The 20,693-nt window shown below is 35.1% G+C and overlaps 3 protein-coding genes and 1 long non-coding RNA gene across 7 annotated transcripts; 2 read left to right on the top strand and 2 right to left on the bottom strand.

Annotated features, from left to right (window-relative positions):
* Window positions 1-1,313: 1,313 nt before the first annotated feature.
* On the top strand, window positions 1,314-4,865 carry LOC111792655 (12-oxophytodienoate reductase 3-like). The gene is made up of 5 exons (XM_023674204.1): window positions 1,314-1,494; window positions 1,659-1,799; window positions 3,169-3,299; window positions 3,682-3,864; window positions 4,124-4,865. Exons 1-5 carry the CDS (start codon window positions 1,415-1,417, stop codon window positions 4,762-4,764), a joined length of 1,176 nt encoding a protein of 391 aa, XP_023529972.1. The 5' UTR covers window positions 1,314-1,414; the 3' UTR covers window positions 4,765-4,865.
* A 2,666-nt stretch (window positions 4,866-7,531) lies between these two features.
* LOC111792619 (auxin-binding protein ABP19a-like) lies at window positions 7,532-8,586 on the top strand. The gene is made up of 2 exons (XM_023674142.1): window positions 7,532-7,803; window positions 7,886-8,586. Exons 1-2 carry the CDS (start codon window positions 7,587-7,589, stop codon window positions 8,338-8,340), a joined length of 672 nt encoding a protein of 223 aa, XP_023529910.1. The 5' UTR covers window positions 7,532-7,586; the 3' UTR covers window positions 8,341-8,586.
* A 306-nt stretch (window positions 8,587-8,892) lies between these two features.
* On the bottom strand, window positions 8,893-13,150 carry LOC111793724. 3 transcript variants are annotated; one of them, XM_023675744.1, is made up of 10 exons: window positions 12,725-13,150; window positions 12,268-12,478; window positions 12,088-12,140; window positions 11,718-11,754; window positions 11,561-11,623; window positions 11,350-11,454; window positions 11,102-11,252; window positions 10,935-11,011; window positions 10,738-10,844; window positions 8,893-9,477 (listed from the first exon to the last, which is right to left on the bottom strand). In XM_023675744.1, exons 1-9 carry the CDS (start codon window positions 12,823-12,825, stop codon window positions 10,752-10,754), a joined length of 891 nt encoding a protein of 296 aa, XP_023531512.1. In that variant the 5' UTR covers window positions 12,826-13,150; the 3' UTR covers window positions 8,893-9,477; window positions 10,738-10,751. The 3 variants fall into 3 exon arrangements, with proteins under 3 accessions (XP_023531512.1, XP_023531511.1, XP_023531510.1); XM_023675743.1 differs by having other exon boundaries at window positions 8,893-9,410; XM_023675742.1 differs by lacking the exon at window positions 8,893-9,477 and having other exon boundaries at window positions 10,601-10,844.
* A 1,354-nt stretch (window positions 13,151-14,504) lies between these two features.
* Window positions 14,505-17,356, bottom strand: LOC111793988. Of its 2 annotated transcripts, XR_002815004.1 has the most exons (4): window positions 17,146-17,356; window positions 15,289-15,401; window positions 14,940-14,994; window positions 14,505-14,762 (listed from the first exon to the last, which is right to left on the bottom strand). It is a non-coding gene; the product is annotated as an uncharacterized LOC111793988 (long non-coding RNA). The 2 variants fall into 2 exon arrangements; XR_002815003.1 differs by lacking the exon at window positions 14,940-14,994.
* Window positions 17,357-20,693: the final 3,337 nt, after the last annotated feature.

Below are 20,693 nucleotides of genomic sequence, written 5' to 3'. Positions count from 1 at the left end.
CTCGGTTTATTCTTTATTGACTAATTTTTTTTGCCCACGAGGAAATTTTCTTTTTCTTTTTGTTAGTCAACACTATGATTTAGTCACTTGGCTTCTTTTTTTGTTAATACAAATNTTGTCATATATGTTTTTGGAGATATTAACTCAATCGTAGAGTATTCAGCCATTTTTATGAAGTAATGGATGATTCATCTATACTATTGGTAAAGTTTGTAAGACTATGATTGATTCGGAAAGAAACAAATGTAAAAAGAATATCTATTTGATAATCATTAATTATTTGAAATAGATGATCAATCTTAATCATTAATTATTTGAAATAGATGATCTAGATTAATTCATTTATGTAAGTAACGTTTTTTAAATGGAAGTAAATGGGAAGTATAAATTAATACTCTTATATAAAAGTCGAAGGTTTAAATTGATACAATTATTAGTTAATTTTTTTTAATACAACACATGAAGTTTAGGTGTATGAATTGTTCACCCCAAGCTTTTAAATTTGTATCAACTCCTTTCAAAACTGTATCGTAGGCCTAATTTAAAAGTTTGGTTAGGTTATTGAATTTTGATGTATGTGAATAAGCGCAGAGGTATTAGATAATTCATTTTGTGCTATAGTACAAGGTATTGACATTTGCTTAAAGAAAAAGACATTGATGTGATGACGATATTAATTAACATAACGTTGGATGACAATAACTTTTTTAATAACTATCAATAACATGGACCTTGATGATCCAAAAAAATATAAATGACGACATTTAACATTTTTTTTCATAGATTGTGACTATTTTTTAAACTTTTAAAGTTTAGTAATATTATTTAAAGGAAACTTTGACGTTTTTCATACAAAACTTAACATGAAAAGTAGAGTATTTCTTCAATATTATTTTTGAAAGACAAGAAACATTTTAAAATTAAAAGTTTAAATTTCTGAACTTTTTATAATTGAATCCGTTCGGTTTATACAATGAATCATTTTTAAATGGTAATTTTAAAATTAAAGGTCTAAATTGAATGATTTATGAAAGTTTAAAAGTTTATTTTATATAATTATAAATTTGCATAAATTCATGTTTTTTAAGATAATAATCGAGAATGTAAATTGAAAAAAAAAAAAAGTATAAATTGATTTTTGTAACCTTAATTCATTTTCAGACCCTAGGTTTGACTTGGATCCACCAACCTACTCAATCAAGCTTCATCCGACGGCCAATACTCGTACACACAGGTCCAAATCTAGACTCGGATGCACCAGATTACTATCTCCTTCGCCGACCAGTAAAAAATATTTGGACTGCAACTCCTTGATCAAATTCTCCACTCCCACTTAAAACGAGGAAACGCCTTTGTATATTAAGCTCCCCACATCTCGTAGCCGTCGGCAAATTCTGATCCCAACTCATTGAAAATGGCTGAAACTCCGGCGAGAAATGGAACCGCTACACTCTTCTCTCCGTTCAGGATGGGGAAGTTCGATCTCTCTCACAGGTTCGTTCTCTTTCATCTCTTACTTCCGCCTATCCTCTGTTTTCAGTCCTCGATTTCGGAGACAGAGGTTTCGCCGGAGTTTGATTCGGAACCAATCGATTGATTGATTGATGGATTGTTGTTTTTATCTGTGTTTGGCGGCGGATCTGGTGACCGATTTTCAGAGTAGTTCTAGCGCCGATGACGAGATGCAGAGCTTTGAATGGGATTCCGGGAGCGGCGCTGGCCAAATATTACACTCAGAGGTCTACAGACGGCGGGTTTCTAATCAGCGAAGGAACTTCGATCTCCGCCACGGCGGCTGGGTAAGTTGTGAAATTTTGATCAGTTTGAGGGCTATTTGGTAATTTTAGGAGTAATTATTATGGGAGCGCGGCGAGCAATGGTGGGCCAAATTGGTGGGTCCCACGTTTTCATGGCTATTGGTATTTAATTTTCTAAAAATCTAATTTTGGTATTTTACAAAAATTATATAAAATTTATTTACAAATTTAAATTATTGCCTTATTAACAAATTTGGAAGGTATAACAACATGCTTCGTTTGAATAACCTATAGTTTTAATAAATATTTCTAAAAAAATATTTATATCATTAGTTATAGTTATAAAAAACAAAGTTATAGTTTGAATTTTGAATAAAAGATAAATTAATAAAAATATTAAATTTTAAAAAATACTTTTTATCATTATTTTTTATACCTTCAACTTTTAATAATATTTTTAAAATATTCTAAAAATTTAAAAAGTTACATTAATATCCTTCCAATTTAAAAAAAATTACTGTATTTTAAAAATATCAATGAAATTTCAAAAAAAATTTTACAGTCACAATCCATTTACAGATTATCTCCAAACTTTTTGTGGTATTTTTGAATTTTTTAAAAAGTTTAAAGTGTTTTTAAATATTTTAAAAAATTTAAAAGTGTTTTTTTTTGAAGATTTTAAAAGTGTTAAAAAAAATGAAATTTTGAAAACTTAAAAAAAGTACTTTTTAATATTAATTTAAAATTTTAAGAGATAATAATAAATATTATTTGCAACAATTACAAAATTTAAGGTATTTTTATTGAAGGGCTAAAAAATATTTATTGTTTAGAATGTATGCCACGTGTCACATGCAATAAACGAATGTTGTTGTGGGAACAATTTTGAATATTTTTCTCATGTTAATTTAATTAAGTGAGACAAAATTAATTTAAATGTCACAATCTTATCATCCTTTATTTTCCACTAAAAAATTTGAAAATGACCCTAATTCCTTTTTAGATTCGGAAAAGATTCTCTAAAAAAAAAAGGCATAATAATGTCGTATTTTTCGTCACTCGTATGATTTGATAGCAAATAAAAATAATTTTCGTAAATTAATCTGAATTTAAAATTTGTGAATATTTTGTGGAGTGCATATATTAAGACTTTTTAAAATATAATTTTTCAAATTGAAATAATTAAAATAAATAATCAAAAACAACTGAACCAATCAAATCCAATATTTTTATAGTTGAGTTTATAATAATTGGATCCCAACCCAACTGACGAACATTCCTACTTAGCTAAGTATCTTTAATATTTAAGATTAGATTTATTCTTAAAACTTTTTATTTTTTTATTTTTATTTTATTTTATTTTATTTTATTTATAAAATAAGTTAAAATGAGTTGAAACTGAACCTGGCAGGTTTCCACATGTTCCTGGAATTTACACGGAAGAACAGGTGCAAGCATGGAAGGCAGTGGTGGATGCTGTTCATGCCAAAGGCAGCATCATTTTCTGTCAGCTCTGGCACGTCGGCCGAGCTTCACATCAAGGTATGATTATGGGATCTCACGATTCACCCTCTTTAAAGCCAGCGTCGTGGCACTCATTCACTTTCTCCCATCAATGTGGGACCTCTCAAACCACTCCCCTTTAGGGCCAGCGTCGTTACTAGCACACCGCCTCATGTCCATCTCCTTCGAGACTCAGTCTACTCACTAACACATTGACCAGTGTCTGGCTCTGATACCATTTGTGACGGTCCAAGCCCTACGCTAGCAGATATTGTCCTTCTTAGACTTTCACTTTCGAGCTTCTCTTCAAAAATTTTGAAACGTCTCTACTAGAGAGAGATTTTCAACCATCAACCAACGTGGGATCTCACACTAATCATTTATGAAAAGCTCCTTCCTGATCTTCTCTAATTTTGACCAGTTTATCAGCCTGATGGTATGCCACCAATTTCATCCACAAGCACACCCATCTCCAAGAGATGGAGAATTTTGCTTCCAGATGGCTCCTATGGCATCTACCCGAGCCCACGAGCACTGCAAACTCATGAAATCGAGGACGTGGTCGAGCATTATCGACAGGCTGCCTTGAACGCCATCCGAGCAGGTTATTATTAATGTAACGGTCCTAAATTTCTACATATTCTGAGTCGTTACTACACCTCAACTAGATCCCATCAGAACTCCATGTTTGGGCGAGATTTGTACTAAGTTTGGTGACGACTGGAAAGTCTTCGTGTTGCACCTCTTTTATGAGACGTTAATAACGACTCTGAATATGTAGAAATTTAGGGTCGTTACAACTAGCTTGAACTTATTTTTGTCGAGCATTATGAGGAACAAATTTTGAGATAAATTTTGAACAGGGTTCGATGGGATTGAGATCCATTCAGCTCATGGTTACCTCCTGGACCAGTTCTTGAAGGATGGTATAAATGACAGAACCGACCAGTACGGAGGATGTCTCTCAAACAGGTCTAGATTCTTGTTGAAGGTAGTTCATGCCGTGGTTTCTGCTATAGGAGCATATAGAGTTGGTGTTAGAATTTCTCCAGCCATCGATCACCTCGACGCTATGGATTCCGATCCTCTCAAGTTAGGATTACATGTCGTCGATCAACTTAACAAACTCCAACAGGAAATCAGTGGAAAGTTGAGTTATGTCCATGTAACTCAGCCCCGGTACACGGCCTATGGCCAGACTGAGTCGGGCAGGCCTGGAAGTGAAGACTCGGAGGCTGAGTTCATGAGGAGTTTGAGAAGAGCTTATGAAGGAACGTTCATTTGTAGCGGTGGGTTCACTCGTGAATTGGGAATGCAAGCGATCGAGAACGGAGATGCCGACTTGGTGTCGTATGGTAGGCTGTTCATTGCGAACCCTGACTTGGCTATGAGATTTAAACTGAATGCACCACTGAACAAGTATGTTAGGAAAACGTTCTATACACAAGATCCTGTTGTTGGCTACACTGACTATCCATTTCTTGGGCCTCTTTCTCGTCTTTGAAGATATTTACGGGATATTGTCCTTTCTAAACCTGGTTACGTGTGTTCTTATTTCATATCAAAGTAGATAACGTAGAAAGTTATCCCCATTATTAGTTAGAACCAATGCTGTTATTATTATTATTATGATTATGAGCACTTTAGCCTTTTAAGTTATAAAATGGTTTTAAGTCGTTTTTGGGCTTTCCCTCCCAGAATTCTCTCAAGGCTTTAAAACATATAGGTTTTACGAAGAGATGCTCGGAGATATCTAGGAGATATTATCCTTTTTGAAACACGTCCACTAAATAGAGGTTTTCACAGAGTTCTCCAACCAATGTGGGATCTCACGATCCACCCCTTTGGGGATTCAGTGTCCTCGTTGGCACACGGTCCGATGTCTAGCTCTAATACTATTTGTAACAGTCCAAGCCCACCGCTAAAAGATATAGTTCTCTTTAGACTTTCTCTTCTAGGCTTCCTTCAGGGTTTTAAAATGCGTCGATTAGGGAGAGGTTTCCACACTTTTATAAGAAATATTCCGTTCTCTTCTCCAACTAATGTGAGATCTCACAATGATAATTTAGAGTTTTGGTATTTCATTAATGTGTTTTAAGACTTCTTATTTACTTTAAGGTAACATTTACGGCTAATAATGGTCGTAAATTATACACTAGGGTTTATTACAGACATAAAATATAAAAGTCATAACTGAATGCCTCAGGGAAGGTTAAAAGTTTTAATTTTGTAGCTATACAAAGTCACATATGTTGTCTTTGTAAGGTGCAGTAAAAAGAGTTTTTACTTTTCTTTAGCCAAGTTTGTTTGCAATTATATGTAGTTTAGAATCATTCAAGCTTGACATGATTGATATTATCAATATGTTTTTTTATTCCACTCTCGAGAGTCAACCCAGCTTTGATATCAACTGTGACAATCACACGTCTTTGAGACTCACAAAACGATTATATGACACTTACTATCACTCTTGAGTAGATCAACGAACTCAAATTTGGCTTGTCGGAGTCACAAATGAACTATCAACTGATAGTCTCTTTCCCCATTTTTGGAAAACGATTTTAGAAAATGGAAAAAAATATGATTGTAACACCAACCACAACGTGTTGAAAGTTTTAGCAAACTTACTTTACAAAGTGTTGCTAATAATTAGTGTTTATCGGCAACATTTAGCCACGCTGCTAAAAAGTCATCCCTAGATAAGAAAAATGTACTTTAGTTTTTGAATTTTCGAAAAAATTATAAAGTACTTTTAAAATATATATTCTCCGTTCTTATAACTACTTTGTGGATATTTACCAATGTACCCTTGTTATCATTCTACCTTCGTAAAAAAAAAAACGAAGGTTAAAAACTGCAATAACTAAAAACGAACATAACTTCGAGATCTTGTGATAAAGTCAATTAGTAGTCGAGACACGTTTACAAAGCACTATCCTAAAATCAATTATTCACTTTGCACAAGTTAAAAGCAAGCTATAACTTTCTCATCGTGATACAACAAGTAATTTCAGTAAAGCTACTCGGATCTACTCTTGATGTTTCGAATAATTTTGAAATGTAAACCGACCCGTTTTTTCACGAACAAAACCCAGCAAAAACGTAACGACAAGTTATCCAAATTTGAGATGATCGAATGGAGGCGGGTAAAAAGAGAGTAACCCAAAAGATAGGGAAGCTTGGTCGTCCACACAAATCTGTGCATGGCTTCAAATTGAAAGAAGAGGCAAGAAGATATGTAATTGGCTGTTTGCAAATCCAGAGCTAGCTGTTATGTTATGTCTTCTTTTGCCCCTTCCATTATTTTCTACCTCATTTCCATGCTCATGTGACTACGTAATGGACCCACTTTGGCCTTTTCTCGCTTTTTCAATATCTTTTTAGCTCCTTATTTTTTTAAAATTATGTTCGGTTAGCTGTTCTTCGAGTAGATATTTACACTCACTTTTCTTCAAAGCAAATAAACGAGAATGAGATCATGAAAACGCTCGTGTAGCTAAATATACGTATGATTTTAGGGTTTAGGTTAAATCAGGCTTACAACGAGGTTATCACGAGTTACAGGGTTTCACTGATTCACACACCCAGCAAAATCTAGCTCGTATTCAGTAGCCATTTGTTTTTGCCTTTCTGTTTCTGAACATAAACCCTAATTTTATCATAAACTTAGTTTATATTTAGTCTAACTAACACTTTTGGTCTCTCGGGTTTGAATTTAGTTTCTATTCCGTCCTTAAATTTTAAAAATTACATGTTTGCCCTTCACTGTTTGGATTTGATAATTGATTAGATAAAAAAATACAGAGTTAGCATATATTAACAATCAAATCATCATTTCATTAGGTCAATTAACGTCAACTTTACTAGAAACCCATTTAGAAATCAAATTCAAACGTCAAGAACCAAATAAAAATAAATTTTAAATTTCAAGGATCAAAATATTAATTCTAAAAACTCGGGAACCAAATAGAAACTAAGTTAAAAAAAAAATTGTTTCTTAAATATTACGAAGAACTCAAATGTGCCTCCCGAGTTCGAGAATCAAATAAAAACACTCAAATTTGAACGAAGTTTTTGAGTTGAACAGAGATATTATTTGTTCGAGATATTTTATTTTTTCCCGATACAAAAAGCAACTTTTTGTTGTCTTTTCAATGTAAAATCAGACCCGAATCACATGCTTCACAGCTCACAAATTTTTGTCCAAAACTTAAACCACACCCTTTCAATTATGCCACAAAATGGTGCATGGGAATGGCTCATGTCTCATTAGCCCATTGCCTTTGTTATCCTCTTACACACCTCCCTCCCTCTTCTTCTATATAAATGGCCTCTCATTCCCCTACTTTGTTATCCATGGCTAACAAGATGGTGCTTCCTCTTTTCTTCGCCTTCTCCGTCCTCGCCTCCTTTTCCCACGCTCTCGTCCAAGACTTCTGCGTCGCCGACCTCAAATCCCCCGACACGCCCGCTGGCTTCCCTTGCAAGAAGGTGTCACTTGTTACTGAAAAAGACTTTGTTTACTCCGGCCTCGGTGTTGCTGGTAATGTCGAACTATTGTTTTCTCTAATATCACGTACTTTAAATTTAAGTTGATGGGTTATGATATATTATTGTAATCATAGGTAACACGTCAAATCTCATCAAGGCGGCTGTGACTCCAGCCTTCACTGCTCAATTTCCCGGCGTGAATGGCCTCGGAATCTCATTGGCTCGTCTTGACCTTGCGGTTGGCGGTGTGATACCGTTCCACACCCACCCTGCTGCCTCCGAAGTTCTGCTCGTCGTCGAAGGCACAATCTGCGCCGGGTTTGTTTCGTCGGCGAATACCGTCTACTTCAAGACATTGAACAAAGGTGACATTATGGTATTCCCTCAAGGGCTACTACATTTCCAAATAAACTCCGGCAAGGGCGGTGCTCTTGGATTTGTTAGCTTTAGTAGTGCCAACCCAGGGCTGCAAATTCTCGACTTCGCCTTGTTCGGTAACGAATTGCCGACCGATATCGTCGCGAAGACGACGTTCTTGGACCCTGCTACGATCAAAAAGCTTAAGGGCGTTCTGGGCGGAAGTGGTTAGATGAACTCGATAGAGAAAAGTCTCCTAAAGAGATTGATTTTTATTAGAGAGTCGTTATTGTTAGTTGTTGGTGTGTGTCTTTGGCTGTGTCTTGTAGTCTTTTCCTTGTCGTCCACTTAATCGTCGTATCATGTATGGTGTCTGTATCATGTGTTTGGTAGCTTTAAGGTTGTAATAATCATCCATTGATGTTTTTTTTATTAATCCTAATTTAGAATAAAGAAAAACAAGAACTTTATGGTTCAACTTTCATGTTTGTCTTAGGCCCTGTTTGGGACTACGTTTCACACCCTTCAATCCTTCCCTTCGGGCTTACACGAATACTTAATTATTCGATAAAACTTCGAATCCGAATCCGAATCGACATTCAGGTCCATCACTTGAATTTGTGGTCCTTTTCACTGAGACCTCATCCAAAACATCTCAATTGTCGCCGTCGTCATCTTAAAATCTATCTTAAAAAGGAATCCGTCGTACTTTCAAACTCTATAATTCTCACTACCCACATTAGCGATTTTGAAGTTGTCCTTAGCCAAACTTTAGTCATTTAAATTATCGTTCGTGAAAGACTGAAGGGAATAGTTATTGAAGAAGGAAAACCAAAGTTACAAAGATGGAGATATGGACGCTAATGGCTACATTGCAAAGGAGATGCTGTTGAACAAAATGGTTAAAGGACACATTGATTACAGAAGTTCTATTGCTCCATAGAAGCCGAGGCTTCAGGCACTGCACATCTGGTCGATGATGGTGTCCTAAGAACTGCCGCTGAGAGCTAAAGACTGGCCTGGGCCCTTCTCTACTGCAATGAAGATCGCTAGTCATTGAGCGAATGGTCTGCACCAGTTTGAATGGCTCCCTAACTGGCATAGCCTTTGCCTCCCTCGTTGAGAGATTTGTGCATATGGGTCTGCTGAGGGCAATTTCTTCACTGGAACTTGTCCCAGATGCTTGCAGGCCGAAAAGCTTAGTCGGCTATGATTCTCCGAAAATGCTTAACTTCTCGGCCATCTCGTTGTCCCGTGCTTATCGTCTTTCTGACGGTATCGCTGCACTTGTGTCTTCTGCTCCTGCATTGCAATCTTTAATATCAACCAGTGCTCCCTTCTCAGAAGGGAATTGTATCTTTACGATTACCTACAGATTCATCCAATTCTAATGATTTCTGCAAGGAAGAAGCTTTAAAGTTTGGAAGTGGTGTTAGTAACTGGAACTGGAGATGTTCGTGACGAGTTCATCCAAGAACATCGACCACCCGGGAACAAAGTTTGAAGGAACTCATTTTAACCAATGTGTATGATTCTTTTTTGTTTTGGATGCAGGAAATTGACCAATAAATCCATACAAGCCAAATCAGAAACGAGCTTTAGATATTCTAGCAGTTTATAATCATTTGTTCAGAACTTTTTCACTACGCATTCACACTTGGCAGATCAGAGGTATTTAACATGGGCATTGTTGCTGATTGATTCAATATCGTTTGTTCTTGTAAGTGATGAAGCTGTTTGTTGCTGCATTTGTGGGGATTTCTAGAGAGAAATTGGGGTTTCAATGAACAATGTCAAGAAGGTATGTATTTAACTCCCTTTCCCCATTTCCCATCTCTCTTTTTCCTTGAACCAATAGATATGAAGACTATTATAGAACAGGAGCCTAGAAAAGTTCATGGGATATGGCTATATATTTTCTGCCATGTGCTACATAAATGAATTTGGAAATGGGAAGTCCATAATTACATCATGGTTGTCTTCGCTTTTCCATTCTTTGCCAAGTTAGACTAGTAAAAAATGATTTTAAGTTGGGATCCCACGTTGGTTGGAGAGGAACAAAGCATTCTTTATAAGGGTGTGGAAACCCCTCGCACGCAAAGGCGTTTTAAAAACCTTGAGGAAAACCCCGAAAGGAAAAAAAGAGGACAATATCTACTGGCGGTGGGCTTAGGCTATAACAAAAGCCCAAAAAGGACAATATATGTTACGGTAAACTTGGGTTGTTACATATGGACTTGTGGAGGTTGGCTTGTGGAGGTTAACCACTCCACAGCAATTTTGCTTGCCAGTTCTAAGAATTTGCTTAGTCTCGACCTACCTTGGGGTCGAAAACTGACTATTGAGGCTCTAAAGTGCTCTAACTCTTTTGGATGTTTTCAGGTGTGTTTGTCAGTCTCCAACCTTTTCACTTGTGCAAATTTTGAAAAAATTAAGAAAAAATTGATTGGTTGCTTTTGTCCCCTTTTTGAACTCGTGTATGAACTGAACAATGAGTGCAAGGGGGGCTTTTTTTGGCAGAAACATTGTAAAGAATATGTACTCTACAAGAATGGTAGAATATTACTTTTACACCCCAAATTTCATTGCACTCACCACTTTTTGTGAGTTCCAATGTCAGTACAAGTACCTTATGAATGAATATCAACACCAATATGCATTGTTAAGCTTCCGTGTGTTAATACATAGTAGGTAAGTTTGTTCTTCCAACAATTGTGAGCTTGCTATTTCGACCACCTGAAAATTGGAACGTGTGTATAAACTCCACGAAGTGAAGCGTAATGCAACAAAGATGAAGGAGCTTTATATGTGTGAGTAGATGATTACCTCAAAGCCTATCTTTTCGTACAATACACGGGCAGGTGTGTTGTTTCTATGTACATGCACGTATACCTGTTCGATACCTGTCACCAAAAATATTATCAGAAACCATATTAGCAAGCATTGCATTTTCATATAGTTTGATTGAATTTTCATCTCTCTTTGGATTATACCACTGGATCTGGCTGTTTCAACTGCAAACTTCAACATATTGCTAGCAACACCCTGACGACGTGCTGCTTTCGATACACATAAGTTCGAAACATATGCATATTTATTTGGTATCTCTTTGTTGATGCTGCATACATGGCTCTTCTCTCTTTCCTGTATACAAGGATAATTCCTTCCCATGGTTAGCCAAAGGGAAGAAAGGGAGATAAGAGCAAGTAGATAATAATAACGACATAAATACGAGTTCAACCCCTGGAAAAGTCTCGCCGTGCATCAAATGCCGCAAGCTCATATCAAGAGTGGCTACGACGCTTTTAATCACCGTGCGTTTTATATGCTTCTGTTCCTTGCTTACCTGAGAAAGTCCATATTAGAAAACAAAGCCAATTCCACCAGCTTAATGAATGGTTGCCATGGTAAAATTTCACGGCTACAACTTTTTATAGCCAAAAGTTTCTCACCGTGACAATGCATGTGCATGACTGTCCAAGCCCACTACATCTTCTTTTAATGGCATTGAACTCCTGCAACATTCATTGGATATATATAGAAATTAAGGGTATGAACCAATTCATCTTCAATCACTCAAGAAGATCAAACAAATCTAACCAATCCTACCTGTTCTGCAAATTTCCTTTTGAAGCTATCAACATATCTGTGTTTAAAGCAGAACTACAAATCAGTTGCATCCAACTTTTTTCACTTTCTTGAATAAACCATATCTACAATTTCCGTTGCACTACTGACAACTTATGAGAAATGAAATCTGAACATTTTTGGTATTATCAATAGCAGCTTGGTTTTCTTTTTGCTACCCCTTTTGATATCAAGTCCAATTTCTGTATAAATTCTCAGATGCTTAACAGGATATCATTGAATATTTAAACTATCCTTTTCAGATTTTGGTTTGTTCTTGTGTTTTAGAAGAAGATAAGGTGTGCACAAGCGACAAAGTTTCTTTCAATAAAATAAAACAAAGTTCATTTACCGTTCATTTTTTCGATTCTCCCAATGACTTTCAGCCCGAAGCCATGCCGCTGTCTACCACAAAATCAAGCACACAGACGCCACAACTTATTTATGGTCCAAAATTTTCAGAACGATTTTAAGGTTCTGAGGTTGAAGATTTCTTCATCAAGCACAAAATCAAATGATTCAAATCACTTACCCACAATTCTTCATCAAGCACGGCCTCCCTGGCTACGAATTGACCGAATTCCAATCTTTTTTTGTGAACTAAATCTTGATCACCTGGCGGCGGCCGATTGAACCGTAATTCGTTTGGCGTCGATGGTTTCGACTTCGGTAGCAATAGAGGCGTTGAAATCTGAATAGAAATCTCTTCCTTCATCGTTTGAGGCGATTTAGAATCCATCTTCCTGATTCAAATTCAAATTCAAAAAAATTGAAATCTCCAATCAAAACAACATACCAACTCATCACCGGCCCGTTCCCGCCGGAAATCAACTCACACGATTTTGTAATAATCTAAATAGGAACCTTATCCAATCAAATGAACGGCAGCGATGAAAACCAAATCATAAAGTTGAAAAAATTGGTACCAGAATCGAACGGAAGAAGAAGAATAGAATCGAACGGAAGAAGAAGAATAGAATCGAACTTACATAGACCACGAGGCGACATTTCTATGAAATTTGAGGTCGTTCCGGTATCCATATCGGACGGATCCCAAAAACTCCGGCCTGTAAATCGAGATTGCCGACATTGAAACAGGAGGTTTCAGCTCACAAATTCAACCTCCAAACAGGACAAACAAAAGACGGAGCCGGAACCGGAACGGACAATAATAACAATCCCCCTTGTTCTTCAGCCAAAAATGCCGTCCGAACAACAAATTAAAGATACAGAGAATCCTAAAACATCGATTTACAGAGAAGAGAAAACCAGAAAGAATACACGAAGAAGATTCCCGTGTCGCCCTAACGCCGCGCCGGAACTTGGCGTTTGCAGCAGAAGAATCGGTCTTCTCCTCTTTTCTGTTTTTTTATTTCACCGATGTTTGTTTCTAATTTAATTTTTTTCTTTACGCTTTCCCTTGTACTTGTAACTTAGGTTGCTCCACTCAGATCTCGCCACGTCTTAACAAGGACGCCACGTGGCAGTATTTTGACGGCATTTGATCGGATAATCCGCGGCGTTTTCTACGTATTTTATCCAAAAATCTAAATAATTTAGTGGACCCCAGTTTTCTGTCTTTAATTGTAATAATAATAATTAAAAAAAAAAAAAAAAAACTAAATAATAATAATAATAATAATAATNGAGGTCAAATTTTGTCTTCGGATAAGTCTAAAAATCTTCCGACAAATATATGATACTTTAATGCCAACTTTACCCTTCCTATTTTTCTTTATTTGGTCTTTACATTTAAATATATTTTACTTATTTTTCTAATTCAATTCTAATTTCATGTAATTCATACAAAAGCTAACTTTTATTGGGTATTTCGGTTTGAAGAATCGAGCTACAAATTTGAAAATATAGGTTTTCTTTCATTTCTCGATAATGAAGTACCGAAACGACTTCCACCAAATAATCGTCCCTCCATCTTATTTTACAGCCTAGAGAACAGGGTCGTGAAGGCTATAAATAATAACAAAAAAAAAAAAAAAAACATAACCACAAATTTTTTACGCTCTAATTTCAAAATTTTGAATAGAAAACAGAGGTAAAAGTCAATTTCCTCCCTAAAAATGCATGATGACGGGAAATGATAAGTAGTCATATACATATTTTAAATGATTTATGGACTAAATGGATATAAAATTATGAGTACTAAATTAAAATTAAGCATAAATTAGAAATTAGAACGATAAACAAACATGAATTGACGAAAATACCCTTTTATTTAAAGAGAGAAAAAAAAGAAGAAGCAAAAGGTTCAATTATTGTAAGATCGAATATAGAAGTACAATGAATCCATTTGTTTTGTGGATAATACCAGCGGCGATTATGGCAGTTTTAGATAGCAGCCCATAATAATAATAATTATAATAATAATTAAATTAAATTATTATGTGTAAGTCTAATCCACAACTTTCCTATTACTTTTTATTGATTTTTTTAATTAAATTATAAAATTAATTCTTTTGTATTTTATTCAAGAAATTTAAAATATCATATAGATCTCAGGAAGGACCAAAAAAATTATATTAATTTTTACAGTATTGTTTTTTTTAATTTTATTATGAATTACTTAACCTAAATAAATGTGACTTACATGAACAATTATTTAAGTTGCATTTTCAAATAAACTACATAAACATGAGTATTTGCAGGCTTCTATTTCCTCCAAAATCTAAAGCAATTTTGGATGAAAAAATTGTTCTGCCATTTTCATCGTTTAGAAGCTTTGAATTATACAGCTGCTAAGCTTTTCACTTCTCTAAGTTTAAAAAGAGGTGATCTGCGAGTTAATCATCTCACATAGATCTCACATCGGTTGAAGAAGGAAATGAAACATTCTTTATAAGAGTGTGGAAATTGCTCCCTAACAGACTCGTTTTGAAACCGTGAAACTAACGACGATACAAAACAGACCAAAGCATACAATACCTAATAGCGGTGGGTCGATTCATCACTGTGTGTCCTTCCAGCCTTCATGAGTTCGAGTTAAACAACAATTCACCGGTGCCTACAACCCTGTCGAATTCAACCAAACATGTTAGCTAGCCTCCATTTCCAACTAGTGGCGTACATCTGAAAATTACGTCAAATACAGACATGTACTTGTATTTTGAGAAATAGACGACAAAAGTTGATATCATCTACGGTACAGGTTTAAAACCAAGATGAAGGATCTCTCCAAAAGTGATTTACCAGTCACTATTCGATTCAAAAATCAAAGATAGAGATACATCTGCTCCCGAATCACCTACAAATTGAAAAAGGCTCTTTACATACTGAAGCCAGCCCCGAGAGTATGGAATGAAAGAATTGATGCATACTTCATGCAAGAAGGATCTGTGAAATGCCTTTATAAACCTTATATGCAAAGTGAACTCGTGGAGATCCCAACGTTACATACAGTGACTCTAGCTAAGGTTGCCAGCACTTTGTTCGAGTGCAGGGGATCATATACAGTATCCTTTAAGCTATGATATACGAGGGCCTCTGGCTTTGTTGCTAAAAGACATTGTTTTGGTTGGCTGAGTTAGAAGCTTTGTACCTGAAGATGTGTGTCTTGTCGAATTGGCTCGAAGATAATTTCCAATGCTCGTTCGGATGTAATGGCTTCAGCATAAGCTTGGCTTTGTGTTCATTACATGGAGCATTATAGAACTGAACCAAATATTAAATGCATATCCATTCAATCTAAAGAGTATATAAATTGACACAAACTGAGCTAGTGAAAATCAGGAATGTATTACCCTGTTTCATGGACTACAATCTATTCTTTCAAGAATGGAACATGAACCACAAATGCTTGCAATAACATCGAGGAAACTTAACCACAGATAAATACTAATACAACCTTCGAGAGATACAACAGCTCAACTGTAACAATCTAAGACCACTGCTAGTACCTATTGTCCTTTTTGAGCTTTCCTTTTCGAACTTTCCCTTAAGATTTTTGAAACGTATATGCTAGGGAGAGGTTTTCACACTCTTATAAAGAATGCTTCGTTCTCCTCTTGTGACTGGGATCTCACAATCCACCCCCTTTTGGACCTAGCATCCCCGTTGTTCTCTTCTCCAATTGATGTGGGACTCCCAATCCACGTTGGTACATCACCCTGTATCTGACTCTGATACTATTTACAAGAGCCCAAGCACATCACTAGTAGATATTGTCCTTTTTGGGTTTTCCTTTGCATGCTTCCCCTCAAAGTTCTTAAATCGCATCTACTAAGGAGAGGTTTCCACACCCTTATAAAGAATGTTTCGTTCTCCCCCTTAACCGATTTGATATCTCACATAAACTCTATATTCTAACGCTCAAAATCCTCACTCGACTCCTAAACAAACCAATAGTTGAAAGTCGTGCACGGTGTACCTTTACTAGTCAGCAACAACATCACTTTCAAACATTTACAACCAACCAAGATGTTACATTCACACCAGATGCTAAAAAAACTACAAAATCTGCAGGCACGCAAGGAATAATTGAAGCCCTACAAAATTAACTTAGTATCAGCCAGAGCCAGAGAACTTTTCATTTTTCTTTAGCTTCACAGTTACAAAGGAAATATCAACTTCCTTAGTTCATTCTAGGTGTCTAAGCATCACCAATGTTCAGCCAAAATCTTATTCAAACCACAGATTGATATAACTAATATGGATGTTAGACGAACCCGACTCTCCACAATGGTATGAAATTGTCCATTTTGAGTATAAGCTCTCATAGTTTTGCTTTGGGCTTCCCCAAAAGGTCTCATACCAATAGAGTTAGTATCCTCACTTATAAACCCATGATCATTCCCTAAATTCCCTAAATTAGCCGATGTGGGACTTTCATCATCCAACACCTCTCTTCAAACAAAGTGCGCCTCCCTTTAATCGAGGCTCGACTCCTTTGGAGTCTTAGTCATTTTTTACTGCCTTCGAGGAGGCTTGGCTCCTTCTTTTGGAGTTCTTTGTTCGATATTTGAGGATTTACCAATCTATTGACACGACTAAGTTTAGGGCATGGCTCTGATACCATGTTAGACGAACACGACTCTCCACAATGGTATGAAATTGTCCACTTTGAGCATAAGCTCTCGTGGCTTTGCTTTGGGCTTCCCCAAAAGGTCTCATACCAATGGAGTTAGTATTCCTCACTTATAAACTCATAATCATTCCCTAAATTAGCCGAGGTGAGACTTTCATCATTCAACAATGGATAATTGCTATATTCTGTAGACCTTATAAAGCTACAATGTCATCAATAGATCACAGCAAAGCCGTAAACATGCAGCCCACAGAAGCAAGCTAAGAAAAACTTGGCAACATTTATATCCACCAAAGTTATAATTAGCAGTTCATGCACATCTTGAAATCATCTGAACTGTGAAACATAGATCATAATTTGAAGGCGACTTACAATGCCGAGACTGCAAAGATCTTCCCAAGAATCATCGCGACTTGATACGGAATCCATAGCGAATCAATTGGCACTGCAAATTAAACGTAAATCAACGAAACCTGAAACTCTCCAGCTCTCTCCACATCTAAATTTTAGCAAAATCCGGCCTCCAAAACCCCTTCAAATCCAGAGAAATTAAGGTCGTAGGCATAGATGAAGTGAGAGGCGCAAAAGCTCGACCAAAATGACGCGCGAATTTGGTGCATTTGTTTTAAACTTTATATTCAGATATAATCTTTAAAAAATATATTATTTATAGAATATATCTTAAATATTATATATTAATATTCTTATAATTTATAGTATATTTTATTTTATTCTCAATATTTAATTAGTNTTAACCGATTTGATATCTCACATAAACTCTATATTCTAACGCTCAAAATCCTCACTCGACTCCTAAACAAACCAATAGTTGAAAGTCGTGCACGGTGTACCTTTACTAGTCAGCAACAACATCACTTTCAAACATTTACAACCAACCAAGATGTTACATTCACACCAGATGCTAAAAAAACTACAAAATCTGCAGGCACGCAAGGAATAATTGAAGCCCTACAAAATTAACTTAGTATCAGCCAGAGCCAGAGAACTTTTCATTTTTCTTTAGCTTCACAGTTACAAAGGAAATATCAACTTCCTTAGTTCATTCTAGGTGTCTAAGCATCACCAATGTTCAGCCAAAATCTTATTCAAACCACAGATTGATATAACTAATATGGATGTTAGACGAACCCGACTCTCCACAATGGTATGAAATTGTCCATTTTGAGTATAAGCTCTCATAGTTTTGCTTTGGGCTTCCCCAAAAGGTCTCATACCAATAGAGTTAGTATCCTCACTTATAAACCCATGATCATTCCCTAAATTCCCTAAATTAGCCGATGTGGGACTTTCATCATCCAACACCTCTCTTCAAACAAAGTGCGCCTCCCTTTAATCGAGGCTCGACTCCTTTGGAGTCTTAGTCATTTTTTACTGCCTTCGAGGAGGCTTGGCTCCTTCTTTTGGAGTTCTTTGTTCGATATTTGAGGATTTACCAATCTATTGACACGACTAAGTTTAGGGCATGGCTCTGATACCATGTTAGACGAACACGACTCTCCACAATGGTATGAAATTGTCCACTTTGAGCATAAGCTCTCGTGGCTTTGCTTTGGGCTTCCCCAAAAGGTCTCATACCAATGGAGTTAGTATTCCTCACTTATAAACTCATAATCATTCCCTAAATTAGCCGAGGTGAGACTTTCATCATTCAACAATGGATAATTGCTATATTCTGTAGACCTTATAAAGCTACAATGTCATCAATAGATCACAGCAAAGCCGTAAACATGCAGCCCACAGAAGCAAGCTAAGAAAAACTTGGCAACATTTATATCCACCAAAGTTATAATTAGCAGTTCATGCACATCTTGAAATCATCTGAACTGTGAAACATAGATCATAATTTGAAGGCGACTTACAATGCCGAGACTGCAAAGATCTTCCCAAGAATCATCGCGACTTGATACGGAATCCATAGCGAATCAATTGGCACTGCAAATTAAACGTAAATCAACGAAACCTGAAACTCTCCAGCTCTCTCCACATCTAAATTTTAGCAAAATCCGGCCTCCAAAACCCCTTCAAATCCAGAGAAATTAAGGTCGTAGGCATAGATGAAGTGAGAGGCGCAAAAGCTCGACCAAAATGACGCGCGAATTTGGTGCATTTGTTTTAAACTTTATATTCAGATATAATCTTTAAAAAATATATTATTTATAGAATATATCTTAAATATTATATATTAATATTCTTATAATTTATAGTATATTTTATTTTATTCTCAATATTTAATTAGTTTATATTTTAGTGGTAGGTATTAGTTGCTATCTTGTATCCCATTTTAAACTTTTTTAATAATATTAATTAAATTAATTAATTAATTTTAAAAAAATTTAAGTTGTTAGCGACCAATTAAAAAAACTCAAAATTATAAATTACAAAATTCAAAATTTAAGGATAAACTTATAATTATTTTAATTTTTAGTAAAATCTATGCAGACCACAAATGTGTAGTTTCACGAGTTTATTTATATTTTATATTAATTATGACATTTTTCATAAATTTGATAAAACTATGGTGTAAGATTATGAATTTAAGACTTTTTATATCAAAAATATTCACTTAAATAAAGGTATTTTTTTTAGGAGGTTCTTCCCGTGTAAACGCTCTTTAATAGAACTTTAGTTAGTTTGTCGTGACCAGGAAACTATCGGTTTTGTTTGGTGGATCGAGAATACCCGACTTATCAATTTATCCGATAAATTACTGGGGGCTCATGTAGCCCCTGTCGGATTAATTGTATTCTGGAACAATAAATCTATTCGAAATGACTTATTTCATTTGCGAGACGAATAACGAGTTGAATTAGATATTTTATTTTAAAACATATATTTTTTATTGGTTTTATAATATTGAGATGAGATTGACCGATTCGTATCTATTTTTATTTTTTGTTTTTATATGTGATTTTTAGTTATTTTTATATATATTTACAAATAAGACAGTCATACTTAAGTTTTTTTTTTTTTTTTTTAATAAAAAAATGTCATTTAGTTTGATCCGTTAAAAGAATATATCTTAAAATAAATTTCATAATATTATTTTGTCAATTCAAATAATTATAAATTTTATTATTATTTTGATAATCTTTAATAATTAAAAAAAAAAATCTAAAATCATATATTTTGTTTTCAAAATTTAAGATAAAATATCATTCAAAATATATTTTTAATGAAATAAAAATAAAATTTTTTATTTTTTCACAGATTCTGCCTCCATTATTCGACCAACTAAATTTATTTAATTAAATATACTCTTAATTTTTTATTCAAATTTTATTTATATGAATAGAATTCCAAGTATATTAAATCAAATAATATATAAAAAAAAACAGAAGAAAAAAAAAACAAAATAAAATCAAATAACATTTTCTAATATTTTCTTTAGTAATATAATTCCAAGTATATTAAGTTTTAGTTTTTAATTTTTAATTTTTTAATTTTATGGTTATGCTCTATCACTTCCATCTTCGAAAATACAACTCAAACTGACCTACGTCGAAGTCGAGGAAAAGACGGGGCTAGGGGCGGTTTTGGAATAAACTTCCGAGCCCATATATGTTTTCCATTGATAGTATACTTCATTTTCGGCTGTCCTTGAAGAACGTCGTTTATAGTAGCGGCTGACCAAAACACTATACGAGCAAACAATGCTTGTTCATTCGGCGGTACTTCTTGCATTTGAAACATTTCTATGCAATCACCATAGTTCACGGTGAAAAATTCTTGGACCTCCCTCTCATTCACTGGATAGCCCTTGGAAAACGTTACAAAAATTGATCTTTCATCTGGCGGTACCTTAATAAATAAGAAAACGTTAAATTAATAAAAATATTTCTAAACTTTTTTTATTCATAAAAATATAAATAAAACACACCCAATCTCTACTATCAACGGCT

The sequence above is a fragment of the Cucurbita pepo genome, chromosome LG04 (genome assembly GCF_002806865.2).
Source record: "Cucurbita pepo subsp. pepo cultivar mu-cu-16 chromosome LG04, ASM280686v2, whole genome shotgun sequence".
NCBI classification, from domain to species: domain Eukaryota; kingdom Viridiplantae; phylum Streptophyta; class Magnoliopsida; order Cucurbitales; family Cucurbitaceae; genus Cucurbita; species Cucurbita pepo.
The sequence above is the reverse complement of the archived record's forward strand: the minus strand, read 5'-3'. Positions and strand labels throughout refer to the sequence as shown.